The sequence below is a fragment of the Etheostoma cragini genome, chromosome 16 (genome assembly GCF_013103735.1).
Source record: "Etheostoma cragini isolate CJK2018 chromosome 16, CSU_Ecrag_1.0, whole genome shotgun sequence".
Taxonomy (NCBI): Eukaryota; Metazoa; Chordata; class Actinopteri; order Perciformes; family Percidae; genus Etheostoma; species Etheostoma cragini.
In genome coordinates, this window is record NC_048422.1 from 7,408,015 (window position 1) to 7,433,689 (window position 25,675).

Below are 25,675 nucleotides of genomic sequence, written 5' to 3' on the forward strand. Positions count from 1 at the left end.
AGGTAGGTGTTGACGCTGACTAAAAGGGATATGTGTAACTTATTCGTCGACATTTGACTGCATTACTGTACTATGAACGCTATCTAACTGCCCTGAGTAGGACAATTATTAAATGTTGATATAACTACATTAATTATAGAATGTGCGCCTTACCATTAATATCTCTAACCCAGGTACACATAACACATTGTCATTATAAATCAGAAAATAATATTCTCAGCACTAGAAACTGAACTAGAAAAATACTACTGGAACCAAAGTGACAAAATAAATATGTTTGCCTTTGACTTGTTTTTGACCCTCATTAGCTTCCGTTACTTCTTAGGGTAACACGCATGCGCAAAGTAGCACCACCACACCACATTCCCCGCTTCTCGCAAGCATACATCAAGGAGCAAGCCAAGTGATTTATGCTTTCTCCATGATCGCCTGATTAAAACAACGTGGATTTCTCTTTCCAATATTTACGAGGAGTAACAATTTGATCGTGAAGCTGCAATCAATCTATGTGAGTATTTTGGCGTATGTCTGATTCCTCATTGTTTGAATGGAGGGCCCCTCCGTGGCAGCTCAACCAATTTGTCAACAGCATTAATGCATGTAGCCAAGGCAGGCGACTCACGTTACATGAGCAGACGGGTATTAGCTCTCGTGTTTAACCAGTTAATATATCTATTTTGGGTTATTTGTCTTTGTCTGACGTCAAATCCTTAATGTTGAAATAAATATATTAGTTTAACGTTACAGTATCATGATGATAGCGTTAACTTGTTAGCTAACGTTACTGTCAGAGTTGAACTTCCCAGCGAAGAAATCCCGTGTCGCCCTTTGTTTAATAACTATTCTTATCAAATGCATTGCAGTTCAACACGAATTATCCCTAGCGTATTTGTAATTGATTTCAACCTGCTCGAGTTATATTCTTAGCTGTCTGTGTAAAATTTTTACATTTAGCTAGCTAGCTAGCTAGTCGTTTTAACTTGAACGAGGCCAGTTAACGTCATCTAGCTAAGCGCTAACTAAAACAAGCTACACGTAACGTTATAGCTAGCTAGACACAGGGGAAAGCTGCCACACAGTTCATGGGATTCTAACGTGAACCTCTACACTGCGCAAAATAGATATAAAGACAGCCTTTACTGATAATTAAAACATCTGTCCCCGTAATTGCATAGCTATGACATGTTTCCTCTAACGTGAAAAACACTTGTCGTTATAAGCATAAATATCACTTTGCTCATTTTGTCAATTACATCTGGCATATCACGTTCCTGTACAGCACTCACCGGAGTTATAATAGGTAAGTATCCATTGGAGACATTAGTGTTTCACTTCAAATCAATTTGAAGACCATGTAAGGTACATAATAAACTAATCATTAGTGCATTATTCACATCGTTGACTACTGTATCTACTGCTGTGTACTGGATCACAACCAACACTGCTCAGCGATGTCACGTTGGCCAAACTAAAGCCTGCATGTTGCTCTGTCTTCCTCAGAATGTGTGCAGTTGGTTATGCATTGTTCCACTTTGGTTGTGTAATGTAACAGCACTGACTAACTTATAAAGCATGTCCTTCTTAACTGATTTCAATCTGTGTTTTCTGTTTCAAGATCGTGCTCAATAAATGGTCAATTCCTCACCATGGCAACAGAAGACAAGAAACCAGAGACTGACAGCAAACCTCCAGTTGTTCCATCAGCGTCTTCCAGTCAAAGCAAGGTTTGGATTTCTTTAATACCTTTTTTAGCTTTTCCTGCAGCTTCCCTTTCTATTGCAAATGCAGCACTAAATGCTTTATTTTTAATCATTTATGTTGTGGTGAGAACATTCCTGTTTTTGTTTTTCTGGTAAATGTCTTAATGTTTTGTTTTCATTTACAGTCTGCTCCTGCCAAGCCAAACTACAGCCTGAAATTCACATTAGCGGGCCACACTAAAGCCGTCTCCTCCGTCAAATTCAGTCCAAGCGGAGAATGGCTTGCCAGCTCATGTGAGTTCTTCCTCCGTTTCCTTTAAACCACAAAAACAATTAAGGTTGCAATAACTACTAGTTTAATTTTCTCTGATCCGCCAACTATTTTCTCAATTGTTTAGTGTATTAAAAGTGGAGGTATTGTTACAAAGAATGGCATTCACGATGTCTCACATCTTCATCACCGTGGGCTTGATGGAAGCACAGAATGTTTGGTATTTTTTCTTGGAAAATGAGATGTAAAATGTATAGTTGGCAAGTTATTTTCTTCAGATTGAAGAATCGATGCATCATTGGAGACCACTATACATTCTATTTTAAGCTATTTTTTGTTCTTTGTCTTTATCAGAAAGTATGCCATATTGTAAAATAAATGTAGAGTAGAGAGCCCGGCTTTATGGAAGCTGTAGCGACACTGATCACATTTGTTTTCTCTTTACAGCTGCTGATAAACTCATCAAAATCTGGGGGGCATATGACGGCAAGTTTGAGAAAACCATATCTGGACACAAACTTGTGAGTTTAACAGATCCTGGTCTCTACTGTTGCAGCGCTGCTGCTTTTCGGTTATGGTTTGATAGACGGGATTGCATTTGTCGTTTGTTTTTACCCATCTGAAGTACTTATGGCTTGGGAAAAGATGATATTAAACAAGACTATTGTGGCCGGGTTGGCCCAGTTGGTAGAGGAGGCGCACGTTTACATAGAGGTTCATGCTTTGACTCAGAGGTTCATGGTTTGAGTCGGACCTGTGGCGATTTCCTGCATGTCTCCCCCGTCTCTTTCCTTTCTCACCTACTGTAGCTGTCCTGACAATTAAAGCCCCAAAAAATAACCTTTACAAAAAAAAGAACCAAGGCTATTGAACGTTGAGAGCTAGCGACACCGTCCCGCTGACGGGACCGTTTTCTCCAGTTAAGAGAACATTTTCTCCACGCATACGTTTTTATAAATTGCAAGCATTCATTTTTCATAAACGCGCTCATGCAGCACACGATTTGAAAGCGTCAATTCTCATGATTCGATTAAGCCCACACACAAAGCATTAGATGAGTCAGTTATAGTTATAATCCTGTTATGAAGTAAAGAAAGATGCTGCGTGCTAGTGTCTAAAGTGGAGTGTGCATCCATACCTGTTTCCTCGTGTCTTTATTCACAGCGGTGAAAGATCGCAAACAATCCAAGGAATTAGAACATCCAAGCCATTAGATCCAAACGAGCTGGTCCCCTCACAATCTCGTAGTTTCTGGCCGAGTTTCAACAGAAAGAAAGCTAAACAGTTTCTCATTTTTGGGTTTCGACCTCTTTTCTCTTCTCCCCCGGGTCTGCCACATTGTTTCTTTGCAGACAGTTTAATTCTCTGACGTCTAAGCATTTGATTGACAGGTGACATAAGCCAATCCCTCTACTGTAACTTGAGAAAGCCCTAATAAAAGCCAATCATGTCGCAGAGTTCAGGGAGGACCAACGTGGGAAAGATTGACATCCATTCCTTCCAGTTAAAACTAGATGTTACGAAACCAACCTACCTGTTTAGCCTATAAGAAGACGAATTGATTGATGCCAAACTTGACCAGAAAATCTTAACCCTGTGATGGCCGCAGCTGTCTCAAAGCAAAAATAGAGCCTTAGTTATTGCATTTCACCATTTCAATTTATAATGACTTATTTCTATAAATGTAGGTATAGTTATTTCAAGGATGTGTGTGATTGATGTGGATGTGTTTTTGTATTTGAGAAGTTTTGTATTTAGCACTTTTTTGGGGTTTTTATTTGCACTTTTCAAAAGGAAACGAGAAAAACGCACAGACATATCTGTAGAAACAACTTTATAAAATATCCATTTTCTGAGTGATTTAGTTCTGGAGTTTTTCTGTATTAGGTTGAGACATGTGGCTCTGGTACTAGTTTTGTGTGTAGTCCATCTGATAGGTTTACAGTAGTGTTTTTTAATCATTTTACAAATGCTTTACCTTAACGGAACTAGAAATTCTCTATTCTAACCTCTGTAGCTCAGTCAGTAAGGCCTAGAATCACACTGACACTTGGAACAAAGAAATGAGTTAACCTCCCAATGACCTCAGGATCATCCCAGAGGGCCAAAGGATGTGGGAACTGTACCACTGTGGTTTTGGTAATACAGTTAGGCGAAAAAGCGTGTATTTTCAAGTGTGTTTAAAGGAATTGTACAATGTCCATTTGATCTGTGAGTATCAGTTGTCACTAGGGCTGCTTGATTATTGAACAATTTTTTTTTATCACAATTATTTTTGGTCAACATTGCAATTGCGACTATTTAAAACAATTAATTATTGGATTACTTATATACTTTTGGAAAGTTTTTGCAGTTGAATTAAAAAAACGGAAATGGTTAAACAAGTCAACAGTGGAAACACCTTGAGCTGCGAAATTTCCCTTTTTTTCCCCCTTTTGTACATTTTTGATTTTTCCCTTTTATTAAAAGTTTTTCTCGCTTAGTTTGCATTGGTGATTTATTTTTAGGAGCCAGATTCCTAATTTAAATTTGATCCATTGCACGGCCCTAGTCGGAGTGAGGCATGGTTTTACTGTTTTCCCTTTTCTTACACCGATTCCACCCGTGCTGTCCTACTCCCAACGTCCAGTACGGTGCTCTTAATCCTTCCCCCTGAACCTGCAGGGTATATCTGACGTGGCCTGGTCCTCTGACTCCAACCTCCTGGTGTCTGCGTCGGATGACAAGACCCTCAAGATCTGGGACGTGAGCTCGGTAAGAGAGCAGATTTAATGGACTAAATGAAATGAGTTGTTGTATCGCTGGCAGTGCAGTCGGATCCATGCTCGGGGCCCCTGCTGCCTTCCAGGGGGCTTCACCATGTCGCCAAATTAAGCACGCACCCCGATAAATAAACGGTAGGAGACACAAAAGCTGCAGCAAGGGCTGACATTACGCGTTTTATAAAGTATGAAAATGAAATGATGCACCTGTGGTTTCCAGTTAAACTTTGATGACCGTAAAACGCCCAAGGTAGGCCAGTGCTGGCTGGGCTGTGAAGTCATTGTTACCTAATTGTTACCAGCGTGAATGTGACATTTCAGCTCATTTTTTCCCTTGTTTTCATCTAGGGGAAATGCTTAAAAACTCTAAAAGGTCACAGCAACTACGTCTTCTGCTGCAACTTCAACCCCCAGTCCAATCTTATCGTGTCGGGATCGGTGAGTACGAAGCTTCTGGCGTCAAACGAGCAGTAAATGGAAAGCACATGTCGGACCTTTTCTAAAGCACTTACTTTTGAGCATTCTAAGTGTCTCTGGTTGTCTGTTTTTTTTTTTTTTTGGGGGGGGGGGGGGTAAAACGTGATTAATGTTTTTTTGTTTTTTTTTCTCTTTAACTTGCAGTTCGACGAAAGTGTAAGGATATGGGATGTGAAGACCGGGAAGTGTTTGAAAACATTACCGGCTCATTCTGACCCTGTCTCAGCTGTAAGTTTGTTTTTATTCTTAAAAGAACCCATATTGTAAAAAGTGAGATTTCCATGTGTTTTTTTTGGGGGGATTTATGAAGCAGGTCGAGATGCTATATAAATACTGTCAAAACGCTCAGTCCACAGAGGAATGGACAGAAACCGAGCCTTGTAGATAGAGGGTGAATGCGGATATACGCACATAGACAGTACGAGAAAACCAATCCAACCTTAAAGCATGTAAACATGTTGCAGTAGAAACCCAAAATACAAGTATGAACCTGAACATGAGTGAGACATGGGACCTTTAACAGTAGAGGAGTCTTCTGGACGTCAGACCAACGTGGTCCGGTAATGTGATGATGTGTTTGGGCCTGCAGGTTCATTTCAACAGAGACGGCTCCCTGATCGTGTCCAGTAGCTACGACGGCCTTTGGTGAGACAAAACACAACTATTACCCCACTTTTATTTATTTATTTTTTACATTGGCTTTTCTTTATCACTGGTCCACATCCACTAATCATGGTGCTTCTTTGCCCTCGCTAATTGCACATAAAAAAAAAAAAAGCCAAGCTGTGGTCCTCATTAGCAGATTTCCGCTCAGTCCGTTTAACACCTAATGGATCTTATTTGTCACAGTGTGGCAAGCAATTACATGCCATTTGTTTTGTTTTTGCTTCCGATAGTCCGGAGTGAAGACAATCACTTGGGGTCTTGTAGCTGCTTGAATAAAAACTGTGCAGGATGTGTGCTTCATAGATATTTCCCACAGTTTGGCAAATAGAGCGAATGCTCTAGCAGATGTAATTTTATAAACTATATTCTCGTCATGTCTATGTAGAAAAGCTCATTAGCATTGTTACATGTTTTAGTATTCTAAAACGATAATGCTATGCTCACATTCAGTATCTTTTAGTTAAAGCGTCTAAACACGACATGCAAATACATTACAACTCCATGCATGTCATTGGAATCGTATCACACATGGAGCGCGCCTGATGCGTGCTGTCTGTGCGTCTGGCTGCTGTCTGTGCGTCTGGCTGCTGTCTGTGCGTCTGGCTGCTGCCGTGAATTCCCGACAGACACAGTTACATTATCGGAAGTCCTCGTCTGGTTCGCCTGGCAACACTTCCCACAGCACATATTTGTGTTGCTGAGCTCGATCCAACAAAAGTCTTTCTTCCACGAAGGTTTCCCCCAGTGGTCCACTGGGCCTAAGATAACCCCCCTCCCCACTAGGCCTAAGCCACTGTGAATTATTCTGTAATCTATTGCAAGACATTTTTAAAGCTACAGTTACAGCGGGGCGGCTCGGTTGGAAAATTAGACGTAGTCCTTTTCAGGTCTCCAGTTAGCTTTTAGCACAGACTTAACGGGGGGCCCTATGGAATCTGTCTAACAGCTCTCTGAAATCCCATCCACGATACTGTTGTCACAGAAACCTTTGGGCTTGGGGCGGCCTCTAGCTCACCCATTTCCTCTAAATCCCCTGTCACTCTCATATAAAGGGGAAAAAGCCCCCAAAAATACTCTTAAAAAAGAAACTTTGGGGTTCTACATTAATGGGCTAGGCCTTCCTTTTCTTTTATGCTAATTTCAACATGTCTATTTAAATGGACAGTTTTCTATGTATTTTCAGACTAAGCATTAACACAAAACTCAAAGATTAGTTAGTTTTGACAGAAGCTGAAAACAGGTAGCAGAGGAGGACTGGCATCTCTGCTGATACCTTCTGTGTCCGGTTCTGTCCGCATGCTTCCATTCATCCAGATCGTTACCTAACAATGAAATGTCTTAATAATAATGATGATAATAATAACCCCTAATCAAATCAAATTTTTTTTCTCCCATTCCCAGCCGAATCTGGGACACGGCATCGGGCCAGTGTTTAAAGACACTCATAGGTAAGATCGGCTGGTGTGTGCGGTGCTTTCAAGGCCCCCTCAGTCCCCGTTGACATGGTTGCATTTTGTTCAGATTTTCACCTCATTCTCATTCAGTTTATTACTGAAAATAAGTTTCAAGATGTAATAGTTTATTGCGTTGAATAGTGATCATCAAATTGGGATTAATTACATCTGAATTGAGGCTCTGAAGACGCTGTATCAGTTATTTCAGATACGAGGGGTGGAAAATAGTTTTCTCACCACAAATTTCTTAAATCTATTTTCCCAAGAATCAATATTTGCACCGATGATACACCTAAATATTTTGTCAGTGCTAGACAGTAACAAGGAGTAAAATCCATGTTATGTACTTTTTGGACTCACTGACACGTGATGTGCATTCTTCTTAATAAACAATTAGTTTTTAGAGACTTCTCATGATATATTGTCTCTAGAAGTGTATTATCCAAGTGTTTTTTCTGTCGAAGAAGGAAAAGTAGCCCAATAAATCGGGACCAAAGCACATGGTCCCAGACTTGTTGAACACTCCATGGAGTGTGGTTTGCGCGCTGTGCCGCTGACCGGTTGTTTGTGTTTACGTTAGATGACGACAACCCTCCTGTGTCCTTTGTGAAGTTCTCCCCCAACGGGAAATACATCCTGGCTGCTACGCTGGACAAGTGAGTGTTACGTACCTGCCGTAGAGTGAAGTCAGTGCTACTTTTCTACCTTTAAGTGAGAATTATTGTTTTAAATGTTTGCCAGCAGAGGGCGGTATAACACAGTTTCACAAAGCTGTTACATATGATTAACAGACTATGGGCTTTACGTATTGTTTTGATGCTGCTTGTTTAACAGATGCACTGCTGTATTTGTGTTTACTTTGCAGCACGCTGAAGCTGTGGGACTACAGCAAAGGAAAGGTAAGCAGCACCTTCAATTACTATGTTATTCTTTTATTAGAAAATACCAAAAAAATCATCTTGCTGGTCTTATTTGTAGATAGATAAATAATATGAATGGAGAGAGACAAATCATAGTTGGCAGTGTTTCCTGTAGCAATGGGGGCAGATCTGTCCGAACAACATTCCTCAATTGAAAAGAATGTTGAAGGAGAAGATAGTCTCAGTTTTGTCTGAAAACTGTTGAAGTTATAAGACTAAGTAAATGTGTCGTTAGAAAGACCACTCGCCCCCAACGTGGCACAAGTGACGTCTCGCCAAAGCTCCCACGACGATGTGTTTGATACGTGACGATGTCACAGTACTCGGGTCTCACACTCTCATCACTTCCCGGCTCAATTGGAACGGGATCAAATGAGTATTTTGTGGAGAGCCCTGTTCATTACTGCACATATCTTTTCTCGATTGGACGGGGAGGGACTTTGCCTCTCTATAATGTCTCATGTTTACATGTGGTTAGTTATATCAACTCACTCCACTGGCCTCTTATTCCTGAGTCCAGTTGCATAAGATGATAACAAAATTAGAGTACATGTGTTCACAAGTAAATACTTTTATAAGTCTGCTGCTGATGGTTATAGTTTTGACCGTGTGATACAGAGAAAGTAACTTTTCATTCTTCCAACATTTCAGTGCTTGAAAACCTACACCGGCCACAAAAATGAGAAGTACTGCATATTCGCAAATTTCTCTGTCACCGGTGGAAAGGTAAGACTGAGTTTCTGCAGGTTTCACCAAGTCAAACTTAAGACTTTATCTTTTTTAAAGATTATAAATGCAATTTAAAACCTTCATCAACATCAACTAAGCCCTATAATTTTAACAAAAAGCGTAGTGTGCGCGCGTTGTGCACGAGCCTTGGTGCTTCTTTACAACAACAATTAAACGCTGTGTTACTGACTTTAGACCTGTCTTGCAGTGGATCGTGTCAGGCTCTGAGGACAACATGGTTTATATCTGGAACCTGCAGACAAAGGAGATTGTGCAGAAGCTCCAGGGCCACACAGGTACAGGAGACACTTTACTGAAGACTTAAGACACTTTGTCGGCTGTCTTTCCCTAAGATAGATTTTTAAGACATGGATATCTGTGGCTGTATTCTGGGTGCAATATGTTACTCAGGTCCTAGCACCCTTCATTTTTCCTTTTTGTCTCTTTTCAGACGTCGTCATTTCGACCGCCTGCCACCCGACAGAGAACATCATTGCATCGGCGGCTTTAGAAAATGACAAAACCATCAAGCTATGGAGAAGCGACTGCTAAGCCTTTTTTTTTTTTTATCTTTTGGGCCATAGATTTTTTTTATTTTAAATTTTTAGTTTTGTTGTAAGAAAAGAAGACTTGTATTCTAACAGAGAGCTCCTGTGGGATGCAGAGGGCTTTCAGGTAATGAAATTGAGCAAGAAGAACCCAAACGAGACCCATCAGCCACGTACAGTATCAGCCCACACCAGAGGCCCATCTCACATGCTCCACGTGTACGTCACCGTGCCAGATTATGTCCTGTACCCTGAGTTGGAGACTTTCGTCATACTCTACAGTTTTGATGCTCTGTTCCGGTGCTTCATTTTTTAAATTTTTTGACATTTCATTAACTCTGATGTCACAGCTTCGCACCAACTCCCACACGTGCATTTCTGGTTGCGGTCAATAAATGTAATACTTGTTTGGCTTTTCTACAATTGCCTTTTTAATTTGTCTGTGTAATTGTGTAGTGTTGTCTAAATGGTGTCATGGTGATTTAACTTTGACATCATGCTTTAGGTATAAAAAAGAAATGACATCTAAGGATCCTTGTGACTTTTATTTATTCAAGTGGCACAGCTATTTTTTTGTTCTGTTTTCCATAATAACCAATGCCAGATCTCAAGTGTGCATGGTGTGCCACGTATTCAGAGTTTATAAGTCCTATTAGGGCAACAAACCTAGTGTTGGGCAAGGACGTGGGAAAAAATCTATAGTTTGACAGTTAGAAAAAAAAACAACTCAAGTGAGCATTTTTTACATTTGTGTTGGAGAAGTTCATTAAGTTGCCCCTCCTTGCCGGTTTATGACAGTGACCAAATGCAGTTATGTTGTGTTCTAGATTTGTACATATACCACTGACTATTGTGGCTTTGATTCCTAGTCGCCTTTGTTGTCTTGGTCTCTTCTGCTTGATTAGCTCTTACTGTAGTTCTGCACAGGATGCCAGCAGCGTCTGTCCTCTGTAGCTGACCTGGAGTTTTATGGAATACATGTTTGCATTTGACAGCTATAACCTGCGACTAAATAAAACCAGTTTTTGTATGTTTCATGTTACCGAGTCGTGAGTGAACGTGATGTTGAATGTATTTGTTTTGTTTTTACGTGCCTCTTGGAACATTAGCCTACACAAAATCAACCAGCAGCAGTCAATCTCACTTTTTTTAATAACTTTTTTTCTGTCCATGAAAGATAGAACAATCCACAATGAACAGATGACAAAATCCTATCTCCTTTAAAATTGACAAAATTATAATGATAGACATTCCCATCTTGCAGCAACAGGTTGAAAGAAATGGCAAAATAAAGGGGACACAGTTACCGCGGTGCCAAAGCCAACAATTCCTCGCACCTTACTTTTTCAATCTGAAAATGGCCTTGTTGATAACTTCCACAACAGACACAACAGCCGCAGAAGAAAAAGGGGGAAAACAGTACACAAGCAAGGGATAAAATTACCTTTTGTACAAAAATAGATCTTTTTTTCCAAGTGTTTTTTTCTTTTCTTTAACATTTTACCGTCGATGCAACAGAAAAGAAGTGATTGTGTCACAAGCTCAGCTTTTCCTGATCACACTTTTTGAACATACAATTGCCAAGCAACACACACATTTTGGAGGGTTTTAAAGTCATAACAATTTCATTTTTTCCATATTTGTTTTGAGGTCCCAGGATTAATTTATTTTTATAAAGTCACGGTTGAAATGCAAAAACGCCCCAGCTATTTGTGGGGGACAAACCCACCACTATAAATCTCTGAGTTTTAGAACAGCTTGGTCTGAAGGACTTGTCTCCCTCTTTCAATGTTGGAAATACTCAAGGAACAGATCGGTCGATATATATTTATAAATATATACACATATACATATTAACAAAATAGAGCTTTATGTTATAAAGCGTTCATGTAGTTGATCATTCCCTGTGGATGATCCTTTCTTTATCTAGTCAAGAAGATTTTTGTCTGTTCATTTCCTCTCACATCATCCACTTTATGGCTTAAGAGACCTGTGCTGGCCAATCACAGTAAAGAGGAAGAGACATAAGGGAGCAGGGGGATATTCGCTTTAAAGTCTGCTTTTAGTTACCCAGTCGAAAAAAACTAATGTGTAATCACTTAATATCTGCTTTGCTTGATTCAAATTGGTAATATTCCTCTAAAAAAACAGCAATTCTAGCCACGTTGAAAAGGTATTATCAAAATTTAGTTTGGTTTTAACAGACAAACTAGGTTGCAGAATATAAATACTGTAAACGGAGCTCTGACTGGCCGCCAATACGGTCACCTGGATAGTTAATATAATACAGGCTACCTCACTGAAACGGTCGAGTAATGATAAAAACCACAAGCCAATAGGTCACACCGAAGTTATTGCTTCTTTTTTCAGTTTTAAAAAGCACAGACACCGAGGTTTTGTCTGATCAAAATAAACATTAGTAATAAGTGAGAAAGTGCCGTATTTTTGTCTGATTAAATACTTGTAGAAAAGAATTCAAGTAATGTTGCAATGCTGCGTTTCCTTCACTAGAGGGAGCGGAGCACACAGCTCTTAAAGTCGTGGCCAGCATCCATCACACACACTCTTCAAACTGCTCTCCGACTGAAAGGGAAATGTAGTCCTGCTTGTATCTAATGCAATGTATCTCTGACATTTTAGAGCTGGCGTCTGAACCAACTCTTCACGGGTAGCCCAGGGGTCGCTGTCACAGAGCTGCACTAACATGGGTAAAGTTAACCCCAAACCCCCAATCAGAATGACAAATTAACACATGGTCTTTTATCATTGATGTTTGGATGGAGAAAACCCAGCTCATGGAGACATGGAGTCCTGAAGGTGTCACCTGAAAAATTTGACTTTTTCAGACTTTAATATTATCTTGTTGACAAATGGAAGAAAAAGAATGAGCGATAAAATTAGCAGATTAGAGAAACAGCAGCTTGCTGTTGCTGCTCTGTGGGCTGGACTTCATCTCATTATAATGTTGCGCTTTAAATCAAAGCAAGCACAAAAGGGAAACTGTAAATTGTAAAGCTGGAGACAAAATCATTTTGATATAGACTGTTAGGCACATAGTATACTCAAACAATTTCAATTAAAAGCCTTATCAAAACCAGCACTACAATTCCATTTACAAAAACCCAATTATTGGTGAATCATATGCTGCATTTTCTGTCAATGCATAATTGAAATACAAATCTAATCCATATTACATTAACTGTAATAAAACTATGGGTTAATTGAAATGCAAAACACTGAAAAAGAGGTTGACATGGCACACTCAGGACTCCATACTCCTCAGACCATTAACCATCATCAGTTGATGAAAGGACGATGAAAACACAGTGATCAGGGTTGTTCTTAATCCAGGTCCAGATAGTCGAGGTGCTTATGAAAGAGAATAAGGTGACTAAGCATATTTAGCCTGGATTTCAATCTCTTTTAGTCCTCTTCTCATATCACACTCATGTGCCTGAACTCAGCTATGGTCCACTTCTCCATAAAACACCTTGGGAGGAGGGCTGGTAGGTACAACACTACACAATGACTGTCACATGTCTGAATAGTGGGGAAAATAACCTAAGTAAGGCTTTTTCTCTGCTCCAGGAAAATAATACAGCGAGCGAACCCACACGTCTCAAACTCTCGAGCCGCTGTGTGGACAATCTTTGGAAATGCATGCATAGATGCATAGTTTTGCAGCAGTTGCAGCAGTTAGAGAAACGAGAGGAGGAAATTTGTTTTGTTTTTAAAAAGCAGAAAATGGGCATAAAGCATATTTATACATAACATGGAGATGTCTAACATTTCAGTTTGACTTGGATGACTCTTGGTTGTCCAGAGAAGTGCAGAGAGAGCGAGTGTGGCTGTCCCTCCGAGGAGGAAAACAATCGGGGCGTTCCTGATTCGGCGTGGGCCAAATTCCACCTCAGAGGTCCATTACATCAACACCAGCGCTCCGTTTAGGACTCCGCTGTCATGAGGTTAAGTGCCAAGTAACAAAGGAATAAACAAAAATAATGGCTCTGCTGCAACGACAAGCACGAGTCCCACATACTGCGCACCGTCCGATGAGTGTCAAGAGCTGACTGTCGGAGTGATGGAAACAGAGGTAACTGTGCATTGCTGAAAATAACGTCAATACTGTAGACGGTTGTAACTTTATGTACAGGTAGATATGAGGTGTTTCAGATCACAAGTAAAACTGATACCCGCTGCGTGGAGCCAGAAGGAATTTCTGAGTGTGGAGGTGTAAAATGGTGTGCTGAAATTCACAGGAAATGGGAAGTAGAGAGGCTGGAGAAGGGATGGAAAAAAGGAGCTTAAAAGGCCGGGTGAAGCCACGATGTCTCACCACGAGACCGTGCACTCGCTTTCCAGCCGGCCCGGTTTGCCGTGATCACCTGTAAGGTTGCAACAAAGGCCCAAATGCTTGGAAATAAGGATGACAAAAGTTGTTCCTGCGCCTGCTGGTAGCCTTTTAGAGCATCATGGATGTAGCATGATACAGCTAAGGCGTGGCTAATTTACAACAGCCTGCAATCTTCCTGAGTGCCGAAGGACCGCACAGATTGTACTTAACAAGCTCTCTTACTCTTGTCCAATTAATTAACATTAACCAAAGGGCTGACTGGTGAACTAATACGCTGTGTCCTCCGCAGTGTTGCACAGTGCTGATAGAGTAAGACATGGTTTGGATGTGTTGGATTTTGGCAGAGACCTGAGGTTTTGAGCACTTACAGTCTTGTTAGGCCACCTCTGAGTTCTACTCCAGAAAGCTCACAGCTAGTGCAAGACTTGACGTGTTCATTAGAGTCCCAGCAGGAGCGCCGCCCCTCCCCGATAGTGAAGTCCAGTCCTGAAAGAGAGAGAGAGAGAGACAGAGAGACAGAGAGTGGTCTCGAGTCCGAGGCTCTCCCAGTCCACGATTGTCCCGATCACAACGCTGAGTGTCCAAATGTGACATCACCGTCTTTTGTTTTTTTTTCAAAATACCTGCAAGCAAAGCTGAGGGTGTTTCAAATCTGACCATCTCTGCTTTTTCTTGTCAAGGTGCAGGAAAAAAGGATGAAAACAATGGCTCAATACATTTCTTTTTCAGAACCTTAAAACATTCAGACCTTATTTTAAGTCCATGGTTGTCACTTCTGTTGCTGTGTGATTTTCATCTATATATATATAGATATATATATATATATATATATATATATATATATATATATATCTATATATATATATATATATACAGTATATCTATATATCTATATATATTTAAAAAAAATCATATATGTATATTCCTTATTTATATATTTTTACAAGGTATTAAACAGACCCATAGGCATGATGAATTAGTTGTTTGGAAACACATCAAATGGGAGGAGGGGTAGAGGGAGGGACGGAAAGAACGGAGAGGTTCTTCATCCAAAGTCGTCACATCATCTGTCCTTTAGCTGGAGACCGGAGTTTTTTGTTTGTTTTGTTTTTAAAAGGACTCTCTCCTGATCCATAGCTGGTGAGAAATGTTTGGGGGAGGGTGAGGAGGGCTCTGCTATTATGTCATTTGATGGGGGGCTTCTAGCATCTCCATGAGGAAGGTGTCAATGGGCGTGTCGCCGATGAGCTTGAAGAAGAACAAGTGCTCCAGACACTTGAGGCCGATGGAGCGCAGCGCTGGTAACCGCAACAACAGTTTGGCAAATCTGTCACAACACAAGACCAAAATTAGACACAAGACTAATATACATCTGATAAGAAGAGGGAGGAAGGGAGGGAGGCAGAGGATCCGGATGCAAAACAACATCAGAACAACCTTCACTGATATTGCACGTACGTACAGTGCCTTTAATATAATGAGCAGCAGCCTCATGCTAAAGCTACTTGTATGGAGTAATGAAGTGATTCTCAAATGGCAGGTTAACATTTTGTCTGTGCAGTTGGGTGAGTTCCCCCCATGGAGCACTTGCACAAGCAAAACTCACGCATTGGAAAAAAAAACTTTGCTTTCCTTGCTCTTTAAGACAATGTGCAATGTGTTAAACTGTGAAGACGAGTGTGGAACAATGTTTGTATGAAGAGAGAGCAAATAAGGAAGAGTGTGGGGATTAGCACGTGTCACGTCTGTGTTTTTTCCCTACCTGCCAGGCTGGTCGGGGTACTTCTGTTTGCAGTAGGCCTCTAAAGACGCGTACACTTTTTCTCTCAGAGCTTCTACCTCACCTGGATTGGACAGACCTTTAGAGTCTGTGGAGACAAACACACATAATATATATATAGAAAATAACAACAACAGTAACCCTACTGCTATTATTTTATACATGTAGACAGGAACTTTGTGTCATGTGGATGTATACACTCTTTTTGTTCTTCCCATTCTTACAGTTTGTCACTTTCCTAGAGAAAACTCAAGCAAATCCCCTGCTCGGGGGCACATTGCGGGAGTTTAGGGTGGAGAGCTGTTGAATTTTAACCCTGCAGGCTAGTTGTGGACGCATGTCACCTCATTCTGGGTTAGTCCAATTAGCACTGCGCTAATTTAAGCTCCACTGGAGGACTCCTCTTTGATTAACAGCACAAACGCGTCATTGAGTAACATTTCTGATGAACAACGCGTTGCACGAGTTATCAACAATGAATGAACATGTGTTGGTAATGGCTGGACTTGATCACACAGTGTGGGAAAGTAAGGTACATTTTTTATTTAATTTTGTTTTTAGCCTCGCCGTCTCCTCCTCCGCTGCCTCTTGTGAACCCCTAATTAACAAAGAATCAGGCCGAGAGGTGAACCGGGGCCAGTAGGCCTGGATGTGGCCTGAACAAAATGTGGAACACAAGAGGATCAGTGTGTGTCTGGGTGAACAGATCCACAGTGGCCCCCAGAGGGACGGAGGGAGGCTCCCACACCGAGTTATTAAACACCCAGGTCCCATTCATGACTTTGGTTTAGTTTACTTTGGTGCCATGTGGATGAGGTTCAAATACAGAACAGCACACTGATAGCATAATCATTTGCCATAATAAGCTTTCTTTGGCCAGAGATTTCACAGGAGGATGTCATTGTTATTTAATAAAGAATATATTGGGTTGCCCCCTGCACATTCATCAATCAAATATGCGCTGTCTCAGCTTTTATTTCGGGCTCTCTACCTCAGTGCTATGCAGAGGTCAGAAGCCCATCCGTCTTCATTTTTCATGAGAAGTCAAGTTCAAAGACAACGCCGGCAAGTCAAAAGCCAGCTCCCAATTCTCCAGTTACATTAATGCGGTCAAGCTGAGGCAAGAAGTCATAAACTAAATGTCGATGTACAAACTGTACATAGTTTCCTCACTCCAGAAATCTGCTTGGATTCCATCGTTTACAAAAGATCTTGATGGCGACACTCTCTCCCTCAGCGGTCCTACACTCCAAACATACAGGATGGCTGAACACACTGCCTCTGTGCCCCGCTATCAAAGCTAAAAAGCTCCACCTCAAGTAGTGCATTTATACACATTATACACATTTTGGTAAAAATATGAAATATCAGAGACAGTGGAAAATTGGATTATGCTTTAGGGGTGGATTTGAGAAGTTTCTCTGGATGTTTTGAGACTTTTGGTCCCACTGTGAAAAGTTGTTGTCGTTGGAATCAGCGGCTGTGTCAATAAAGAAACTACAAACAATTCTTCAAATCTTTACAGCCGTCTGCCAAGCAAACTGCAGGAGGGACTTTGATACTTAAATATAGATTTTAAGGGTGGAGTATTACTAAGCTTAACGAGTCATATTCAATTTAGGAATGCTGTTTTTTATTGGATATAGCTAGAAAAAGTAGCAGAACTACAGCAAAGTCCCAGTGCACTGTAAAACACTGATATTCAACAAACATGTCTACAGTGTTGTGGATGCTTATTATGTTGTGTGGTAAACCTTTAAGCCGTTGTTTCAAACAACGGCTTAAACCCCCCTCCCCAGCAGCTTCCACACATGTCCCTGCTGCATTCGGACTGTTTTGGTTCCAAGTGAAATTGAAACTAGGATAAACAGAGCTCGTTTAAAACCCCACATCTCTGAACCCCCTCATTTACAGCTTCTTCAAAGTGCCACCGCAAATGCAAGCTTCCATCTAGTGATATTTACCTGGGTTGAAAAGGACTATAGCTCGAAGGCACCCCAGTTCCGTCTTATCCATCTGCATGTCCCTCATCTTTGACACCAGTTCTGTGAGCACCCTGCACAAAAGAGACAAAAGAAAGGAATGAAATCAGAGATGTGGCTCATTCAAAGTCAGGCAATGTTTTTAAGCCTTCTTGGCTACGGGGATTGTTTTGTGTTATATCAGACAACCGAGTGCCAGGGATGTTAAGATCACTGGAAACCATTTGAGTCTAATTGGTACATTTTTGTAAATGAAACACTACGCCTTGTGTTAATTATCCAGACTGGGACATTACAAGTATGTTTTTTAACTACTGTCCAGCTTAAATCCACACACACACACACACACACACACACACACACACACACACACAGAGTTAGATCAGTGTAAGAGTTTACAACCCTGAAAAGTAATTATATTTAGTACGTGGTTTTCATAAAAAGGAAAGCCACAGAGTAAATACCAGCTGTAATCTAACTGTCTGTGTGTGACATCACTGGTGGGAGTGTCGGTACGTGGAGTAGCTCGAACTCTTCACCCCTCTTTGACTTGGTCACACCCTCTCCTCGTCGCTCTTTATTTTCCCTCTTCTGTAGCCCCCCCCCCCACTCTTAGTAAAGTCAATTGTGGCTCTTAGCTCATTCTAATTCAATTTGTTCCGAGGAGGAACAACAGGGCTAGGAAAAAAAGAATAAAAACTGAAAATAGAAAAGACTTAAGTGTTTAAGTTAATCAGTGTCTTCATTTGTATGGTGAAGAGAGAGAGAGAGAGAGAGGAGTAGATAAAGAAACATAATCGGCTCTGCGCATCTTAATGCTTGCCACGGTTAATGCCAGAGATGGAATATGTCCTGTGGCTGTGAACGCCGATGATTGAGCACAGAGGCTCAGTGATCAGAGGGGCAGAGGCACAAGAAAAGGGAACAAGATGAAAATGGAGGAGAGGCAGGTATTCAAAAGATGGACTGCTGTCGTTATGGGTCTGATGACAGCACCTTAAACTGATCTTGGATCAGTTTAAAACCAAAGACCCTTTAACTGAAAGAGAGATGAAGCACGGACCCCTTACTACATACTGTATCAAATGAAGTTGCATGTAAAACTGTGCCTACAATAACGTGTAGGGCGACCTAAAGCCTGTTGAAAATCCCTGATCTAAGCAAATAATTGATGACAAGAAAAAAATATATTTACATACATTTGCTTGTCTCTTCTACAACTTTCTAAACTGTGTATGTCAGTTGAGCTGAAGGTGTGATTCTGCTGAAGCGACAGCGCAGACTCCTGGGAGATTTCAGGCTGTCAGACAGCTAGAATGTCAACAACAGTCACCATGGGGCTTCCTGCCACTACACAGTGAGTGACTTGTGCATGGATTTCTTGGGTTTTTGACATTTTTTTCTGAGCAGTTCAGTGTTTCTGTGAGACCCCTGATACCTACTGGTGTACATATTTAATAAACTGGAGTCGATCAATAGTTCCTGTGCTGCTTTGCCTTTCACAACTTACAGCCTAGCTGTAATATTGCAGTGGAAACCAAAAGGTCATATGCTGCAAAAACACAAAATCACTTTCTAGTAAAACACACATCTTGTTTGAAGTTGTAGATAATGCTTTATTAGTAATTAAGTAATGGGTATTAATGCTTTGTAGATTGTAGTTAGGGGTTTCTAACTTTTGAGCTATTTAAAAAAACAAAGCCATGCATAAGTTATGTATGCCTAACATTTTATGCATGTGGTTTACAGGTTTATAGTAGTCAAGTTATGTGTAAATGCAATGGCGGCTGTGGCTCAGTGGTAGAGCGGTTGCCTGCCAATCGGAAGGTTGGTGGTTCAATCCCCGCCCCTGCAGTCATTGTCGAAGTGTCCTTGGGCAAGACACTGAACCCCGAGTTGCCCCCGGTGCTGCGCATGGGAGTGTGAATGTGTGTGAATGTTTATCTGATGAGCAGGTGGCACCTTGTACGGCAGCCCCGGCCACAGTGTATGAATGTGTGTGAATGGTGAATGTTCCCTGTAGGTGTAAAAGCGCTTTGAGGAGTTGTTAAGACTGGAAAAGCGCTATATAAATACAGCACATTTACATTTATAGATCTGTAATGAGGCATTATTAAGGTCATCTTTTAAGCAACCTAAAAAAACAAAGTGAATCATGTTGTAGTATAAAGACTGGTCAAATACATTTTTCAAAACCATGCAAAAGTTTTCATTTATAGCTTATTCCTGACTGATAAAGCATTTATATATGATTTGTTAGCATAATCAGAAGTTTTACTTATAACTTAATAAGTATGCCCAACTGTTTCCACTTTCTGAGAAGACTGTCACTAAGGGGTGCATACATTTTCAAAAGTTAACAATCTTGTAAGGATTTACAGACCAGTAATAAACCATTATTAAAGTATGTTACAACCCAAAATAAGTTTGCTGCCAGCTAAACTTTTTTTCATATTCTGGTTACTCATGTTGTCCCTAGTAACGGCTCATTATTAACATGTAAAACATTTATACCATATCATTATTAACCACTAACAAAGCAATTAGTTACAATGTACAGACCAGCTATGAAACAAATTAGCTGTAGGTTGCACATAGTTTAAAGACAAGAAAGTTTAGCTATATGATAATTATGACCTGTCAAAGATGGCTCCCACTCCGGCACTATGGGCGCTGTTGCGGTGGACGTGCAGCCCTGTCGCCAACAGGATCCCGTCTTTAATCGTTATTGAACGGTGCGAAAATGATGCAATGAGAAGTTCATTCCAACCTGTGACAGAGATGGGGAGAAGGACTGAGGGTAAGTATGAGGGAAGAAAAAAAAACAAAAACAGGCAAATCCCAGTACAAAAGTTCACACAGCTTTCAAGCAAAATTAAACTGACAACAGAGGGGAATTCCTATGAATCAATTAGGCGGCGCGGTAAAAGCATGCAGCTTTCTCAAGCACATGCATCATGTTATTATGAAGACGTTTGAATCACGCTTTCTAAAGAGACAAGCGTGTAAAAAGGGATGAACTGCGCCTGCCATCACAATAAATACAACAGACTTGATGTGCCAAAGCAGGGGCTTGACAAAGAGAGCACTGAAGACACAAGACGCTGCCTTTTGAGTGACAGGGCTCCTTTAACTGTTCTGCCTGGCAACACTCGCCTATTTTCCCCAGAGTTGAGTTGGGTATGAGAGGAGCCGGGATGCTTTTATGAGTGATACAGCAGAACTAAAGTGGTTATTTATAGAAAACCTGAGAGCCGAGAAGAGACGAGCTCGCCAGAATAATGTCTCTCTCTGCTTTGGTGACGTCCCTCCATCATTATATGTGCTAAAGATAAGAAATGATGGGAGGACATTTTTTTAGGGTATGAGATGGGTGTGTAATAGCATTTTTCCCCCCTCAAGGTGGATTTAGAATATAATGGCGTAAAATCTGAGCGACACTCAGGCAACCAGGACAATGTGCTGAAGAAAAACCCAAAGACCTTTGTGCATGTGATGTTAGTGATCGTGAGAGAAGTGACAGATGATTCACTCTGTTTTACGTTGATGCTCCTGTGATCCTGAGCGGTTAGCTTTCTTTTCCATATACAGCAGATAGACAGAATGAGCTGTTCTGACCTTGGTGAGTCAGACTCTCGTCTCAGTCACATAGCCAAGACAGTTATTCATGGATATGGCCAGATTAGTGTATTCAAGTTCTGTTTGGCTAATATTATTCTACCTAGATACAGAGCTAGCACTAGCACCTGTGAATTAGTGCGTTTTCTGAAAGAGGGTTTCTTTCAACGGCTAAGACCTGTTTTTTTGTTGGTCTATATTCTAAAATCAGTGGATATCTACTTTTAACCAGCATCATACTAATGAAGCACCTCTTTTTTTAATCGAGATAAAACAATGGTTATTTAGCCAGCACTCAACAGCAACACAGTTGGTTAGCTGTTAGCACGCAGGCGAAGTCTAATGGAAGCTGTAGCTGTTGAATGCTAACAAAAAAGATGCTGTTTTATCTTTGTTCAAAGACAAGGTGAGCATAATTTACTATTCATAACAGTAATATGCTGTATACTCATGTATTCGTTGTGCTTGATGGACATTTCCTATGTGTTCAAATAACAATGGCTAGATTCAGAGAGTCCGCCCTCCCCCCCAACAACAATGTCATCATCCATCCGGATGTTTCACTGTGGATAATCGTCATGTGCCAATTGCCATTGACAATACCCAACCCTACTGGAGGGGCTATTGTGGAATAAAATCATGATCATCATTTGTTAGCCATGTTTCCATTCAACAGTCAAGCTAATTTAAAGCAAACTTTTGGAATGTCCCAAAAAATGTGAATGAAGCAGGAGGTTGCTAACCAGAAACAAGTCACATTGGCCATCTAACCTATCTAGGAGAGAAAAATAGAGAGAGGTCTTCAGGAATTTGGTTTAGCCGGGCAAGTTTTAAATGGTCTTTCATGTCTGCCAGTGTCGGCCATGTTTAATGCTGTCCGGAGACAAGACACATGATGAGAATATCCGGGAAGACGCCGAAAGCGTAAAGAGCTTATTTTATGAACAGTTAGCAAGTTAAAGAGGCGTGACCTCTAGTTCACCCAGTAGAGTGTGCGCCCCATGGAGACTGAGTCCTTAGCCGTGGCCCGGGTTCGGATCCAACCTGCAGCCATTTTCTAAGTGTCATCACCTTTCTCTCTTCCCCCCCTTTCCTGTCTATGCAATCTAATAATATTATAATATTTTTTTACATGTAAGTTAAATGTTTGCTATCTCAAAAAAGGCGTTTCTCATATACTAATTAGTACATCTATCCTTTTTTGACAAAGGCAAACTCCATCTCAAGGAACTGTAATTTTTTTGGAAGATCGATAGAATTAGCCGATTCTGTCTTTTCTCCTCCAACTTTTCTGATACTTCAAAATGCACATACAAATATGTGAATGGAAACAGCTCGTGTCATTGTTTGTTGTGTTGGCTGTTTTGTGGCTGTGGTTTAGCCCCTTTTTGACAAACCTGCTCGTAGAAGGATGACCTGGTCGTCCAGTGGCAGCTCAGAGAAGTGGGGGATCCTCTTGGCCCACTCGACCAAAGTAAAGAGCTGTTTGTCAGCCGCCTGACAGATATTTGTTACCGGGTCGTTGGGCTGCAGTGAAACAGACAAACAGACAAATCTCAAAGTTAGAAATCCAGGTTATGCATAAAATGAAAAGGTGTAATATTGTTATCGTAGTCTGTGTAGCTCTTTTTGGCTGGTGTCAGGTTGAGCCACCTACCAACACACACATCAAAGGTATGCTATGAATAATAGCCTGTCAAGAGGAGCCAGTGGGAAGACAAAATAAACAGTGATTCTGTCCCAACTCGTGGAGGAAATACCTGCAGAGAGCGTCGGTGAAAAGAACACTTTCACCAAGCAGGCATGTTCTTTGTGGACCTTTTAGCCAACGCGCAAATCAGCCTTTGGACAGCTAGTGGATCTCAAGAGGTCCCTCCTGACACTTCACAACATAACAATCACTCTCTCAAAAGGGACTTTGTTATTAAGTTTGGCAAACCTACAAAAAACTCAACAAATGATTGTCTATAATGATTTATAATAATTTATAGTCTTAATTGATCCCCTATGGGAAAATTTCAATTCACACTCTGTTATTACACACTACACACAGGCCTGAAATACACACACATACTGTGAACTGAGCTACTGCCACCCCATTATACGTATTCGCTCAGAGTAAAACATAAAACAAAGTCTGTATATTCTGTATATTATATTCCAGCTGAAACTAATGTCCGCTATTGCTATCAATCAAAAGCTAATATAAGTTCATAATCTTTTCTAAGTTTTTTTATTATGTTTTTCAAAAGACTGTTGTCATTTAAGGGTAACATTTCTCATTTCTCAGTGTGAAAAATAAATCTTGTGATTCTTATTTCTTTTAAATTTAAAAAACAAAAAGTCAGTTCTTGGTAGTGGACTGGACTGGTTATTGGACGTCACTGTACAATGTCCAGTTAATGCCCTAAATAAGAACACTGCCTAGTTCTTCTGTGAAATAAGAGTTGAACCAAGGAGAAAGCTTCAGTCTTTTTATTGATTTATTACATTAGATGTAATGAAGGAGGAGAGATGCGTGTAAAATCTGGAAGAAAAGCTAAAGAAAGATATCACATGGACATCTATTATTTTAAAAGCATATTGCTTATGCACTTAAAAAGCCTCTCTTTGAGTGCTAAATAGGGTTTAATGCCATCTCAACGGGGAACGCATTACATATACCGTTGCTGTTAAAGCATGCTCATATGTCTTCAATTACAGAACAATATACTTCTTTAGACAAACATTTACATTTGGTTAAAAGAATTTCAGCTCCTCGGGAATCAAGTAAACTCACATTTACCATTGAACAAGGCTGCAGTCTTTTAGAACATACACCACGATCTAAAACCTTTTTATTATTCTTGTTCTAAAAAAAACTATAGTTTGAAGAAAGAGTCTACAAAATACTGGTATCATCCTGAAGAAACTGGCTATTGTAAGACACAAACTTCAGTTCAGGTGGTCAAAATCTCCACATTTCAAAAAAAAAAAATGTAAAAAACAAAAGGTCAGTACTCTGTGTCTGTAATGTTCGCACCGCTGCTGAACATGAGGAGTTTTCTCATCATTTCTGTGTGCAGAGACAAGGACTGCTTGCCCTTACCTGTGCCAATACATTAGATTTGGAGACATTATTCTTTGACCGACAGAAAGTTTATTAGCAGTGGTGGAATACTAATGCCACATACAGTATAACTAACTCACTAAAAAATGTCAATCCTAATGAAGGGGAGTGAAGAAATCACAAACAACACTGTCAATCTCTGATGAGAATTTACCATCATCCCAGGAGCACATACCCTTGATATATGCGTGTGTAAACAAAGATTTTATGCACAAGCTTTTGTGCATAATTTTAAATCAAGCAAACATCCTTAAAGTATCCCTGTGTGAACTCACACTCCGACAAAAACAGTCTGCAACTTCTCCCCAACTTCCTTCAACCAAATCCCATAGATCAATGCTAAAAGCTTGGAGGATCCCGACATCAACTGCAGCTCTCGAGAGAAGATTAGTTTGAGATAAAGGAGAAAACATCCCTCTATTGGCACTGTAACACGCAGGCCAAAGACTATGCCTTTCTCTACTCCACGTTGCCTCCCTACGGTGTCAAACTCACACTGACTGCAGAGTAACACACATATGAAACTTAAACCAGACACAAAGCCTACACTGTTTTTGAAAACTGAAAGTCGTCTTTAGGGAGAGAAAGAAAACAGGAATCTTATGAATATTTCAGCATCTGATCTCCGTGGGAGACCTGGACGACGCAGCTCAGCGCGACAGCTTTCGTGAGCTGCGCTTCCCCTAAAAAAACCCACATAAACAGATAATTCATTCCAAAGAGCAACCCCAGCCAAAACAAAGAAAAACAAATAGAGGCTTCAGTGTGCGACACGGTCCAACCACTCTTCCTCATAAGAATACAAGTCCCAGGGTTCTCGTTGAACATGGCATGCCTCATGAATGTTGGATGGCTATCTTAGCCATGTTTACACTGACCTGGTTTCTTTGCCTGTCTGTGGAGATGACAAGGGAGAGGAGCTTACACTTCCCTTCAACAATCTTCCGGCATCATATTCAGGGTTCAAACCGCGAAGCGGTAGAACCCTTCTATGTTTGTCTGTTTTAGTTACTATTGTTTGTTGTCTGCCGCGCTGGCTCAAATTCCTGTGAGCTGGAATGAGCTAGAAACATGAAACTTGGGAGAATAACTGTAAACGGTGTGCATGTGCTTCTATAAAAAAATGAACCCAATCGGCCACATTGCGGTGCAGTAATTAAGGCTTCCAAATGAAAACTTTGAAAGGCCACGCCTCCCACACTGTAAGTCCGATTGACGTAACTTTTCTTACACAGCTGCAGCTTAATGTAATCTAGAAAAAAGTCTTAAAGATCATTAAAGTGCGCCAAGAAAAGTTTTCAATAT

The 25,675-nt window shown here is 40.7% G+C and overlaps 2 protein-coding genes across 6 annotated transcripts in view; one reads left to right on the forward strand and one right to left on the reverse strand.

The window, feature by feature from the left end:
• Nucleotides 1-322: 322 nt before the first annotated feature.
• On the forward strand, nucleotides 323-10,564 carry wdr5 (WD repeat domain 5). Of its 2 annotated transcripts, none has more exons than XM_034895699.1 (14): nucleotides 323-508; nucleotides 1,616-1,724; nucleotides 1,886-1,994; nucleotides 2,419-2,492; nucleotides 4,636-4,725; nucleotides 5,082-5,171; nucleotides 5,355-5,438; nucleotides 5,800-5,855; nucleotides 7,278-7,324; nucleotides 7,911-7,986; nucleotides 8,196-8,229; nucleotides 8,902-8,976; nucleotides 9,188-9,275; nucleotides 9,431-10,564. In XM_034895699.1, the coding sequence occupies exons 2-14, from the start codon at nucleotides 1,647-1,649 to the stop codon at nucleotides 9,529-9,531; spliced, it is 1,002 nt and encodes a 333-aa protein (XP_034751590.1). In that variant the 5' UTR covers nucleotides 323-508; nucleotides 1,616-1,646; the 3' UTR covers nucleotides 9,532-10,564. The 2 variants fall into 2 exon arrangements, with proteins under 2 accessions (XP_034751590.1, XP_034751591.1); XM_034895700.1 differs by having other exon boundaries at nucleotides 332-505; nucleotides 1,618-1,724.
• Nucleotides 10,565-14,970: 4,406 nt separating this feature from the next.
• Nucleotides 14,971-25,675, reverse strand: part of rxraa (retinoid X receptor, alpha a) — a 115,271-nt gene continuing 104,566 nt past the window's right edge. For all 4 annotated transcript variants that reach the window (XM_034895695.1, XM_034895694.1, XM_034895698.1 and 1 more), the window contains exons 7-11: nucleotides 22,659-22,788; nucleotides 20,281-20,413; nucleotides 17,626-17,717; nucleotides 15,644-15,749; nucleotides 14,971-15,208 (exon numbers count right to left, since the gene is read on the reverse strand). In XM_034895695.1, coding sequence (XP_034751586.1) covers nucleotides 15,061-15,208; nucleotides 15,644-15,749; nucleotides 17,626-17,717; nucleotides 20,281-20,413; nucleotides 22,659-22,788 — 609 coding nt within the window. In that variant the 3' untranslated portion in view covers nucleotides 14,971-15,060. The remainder of the gene's footprint in view (nucleotides 15,209-15,643; nucleotides 15,750-17,625; nucleotides 17,718-20,280; nucleotides 20,414-22,658; nucleotides 22,789-25,675) is intronic.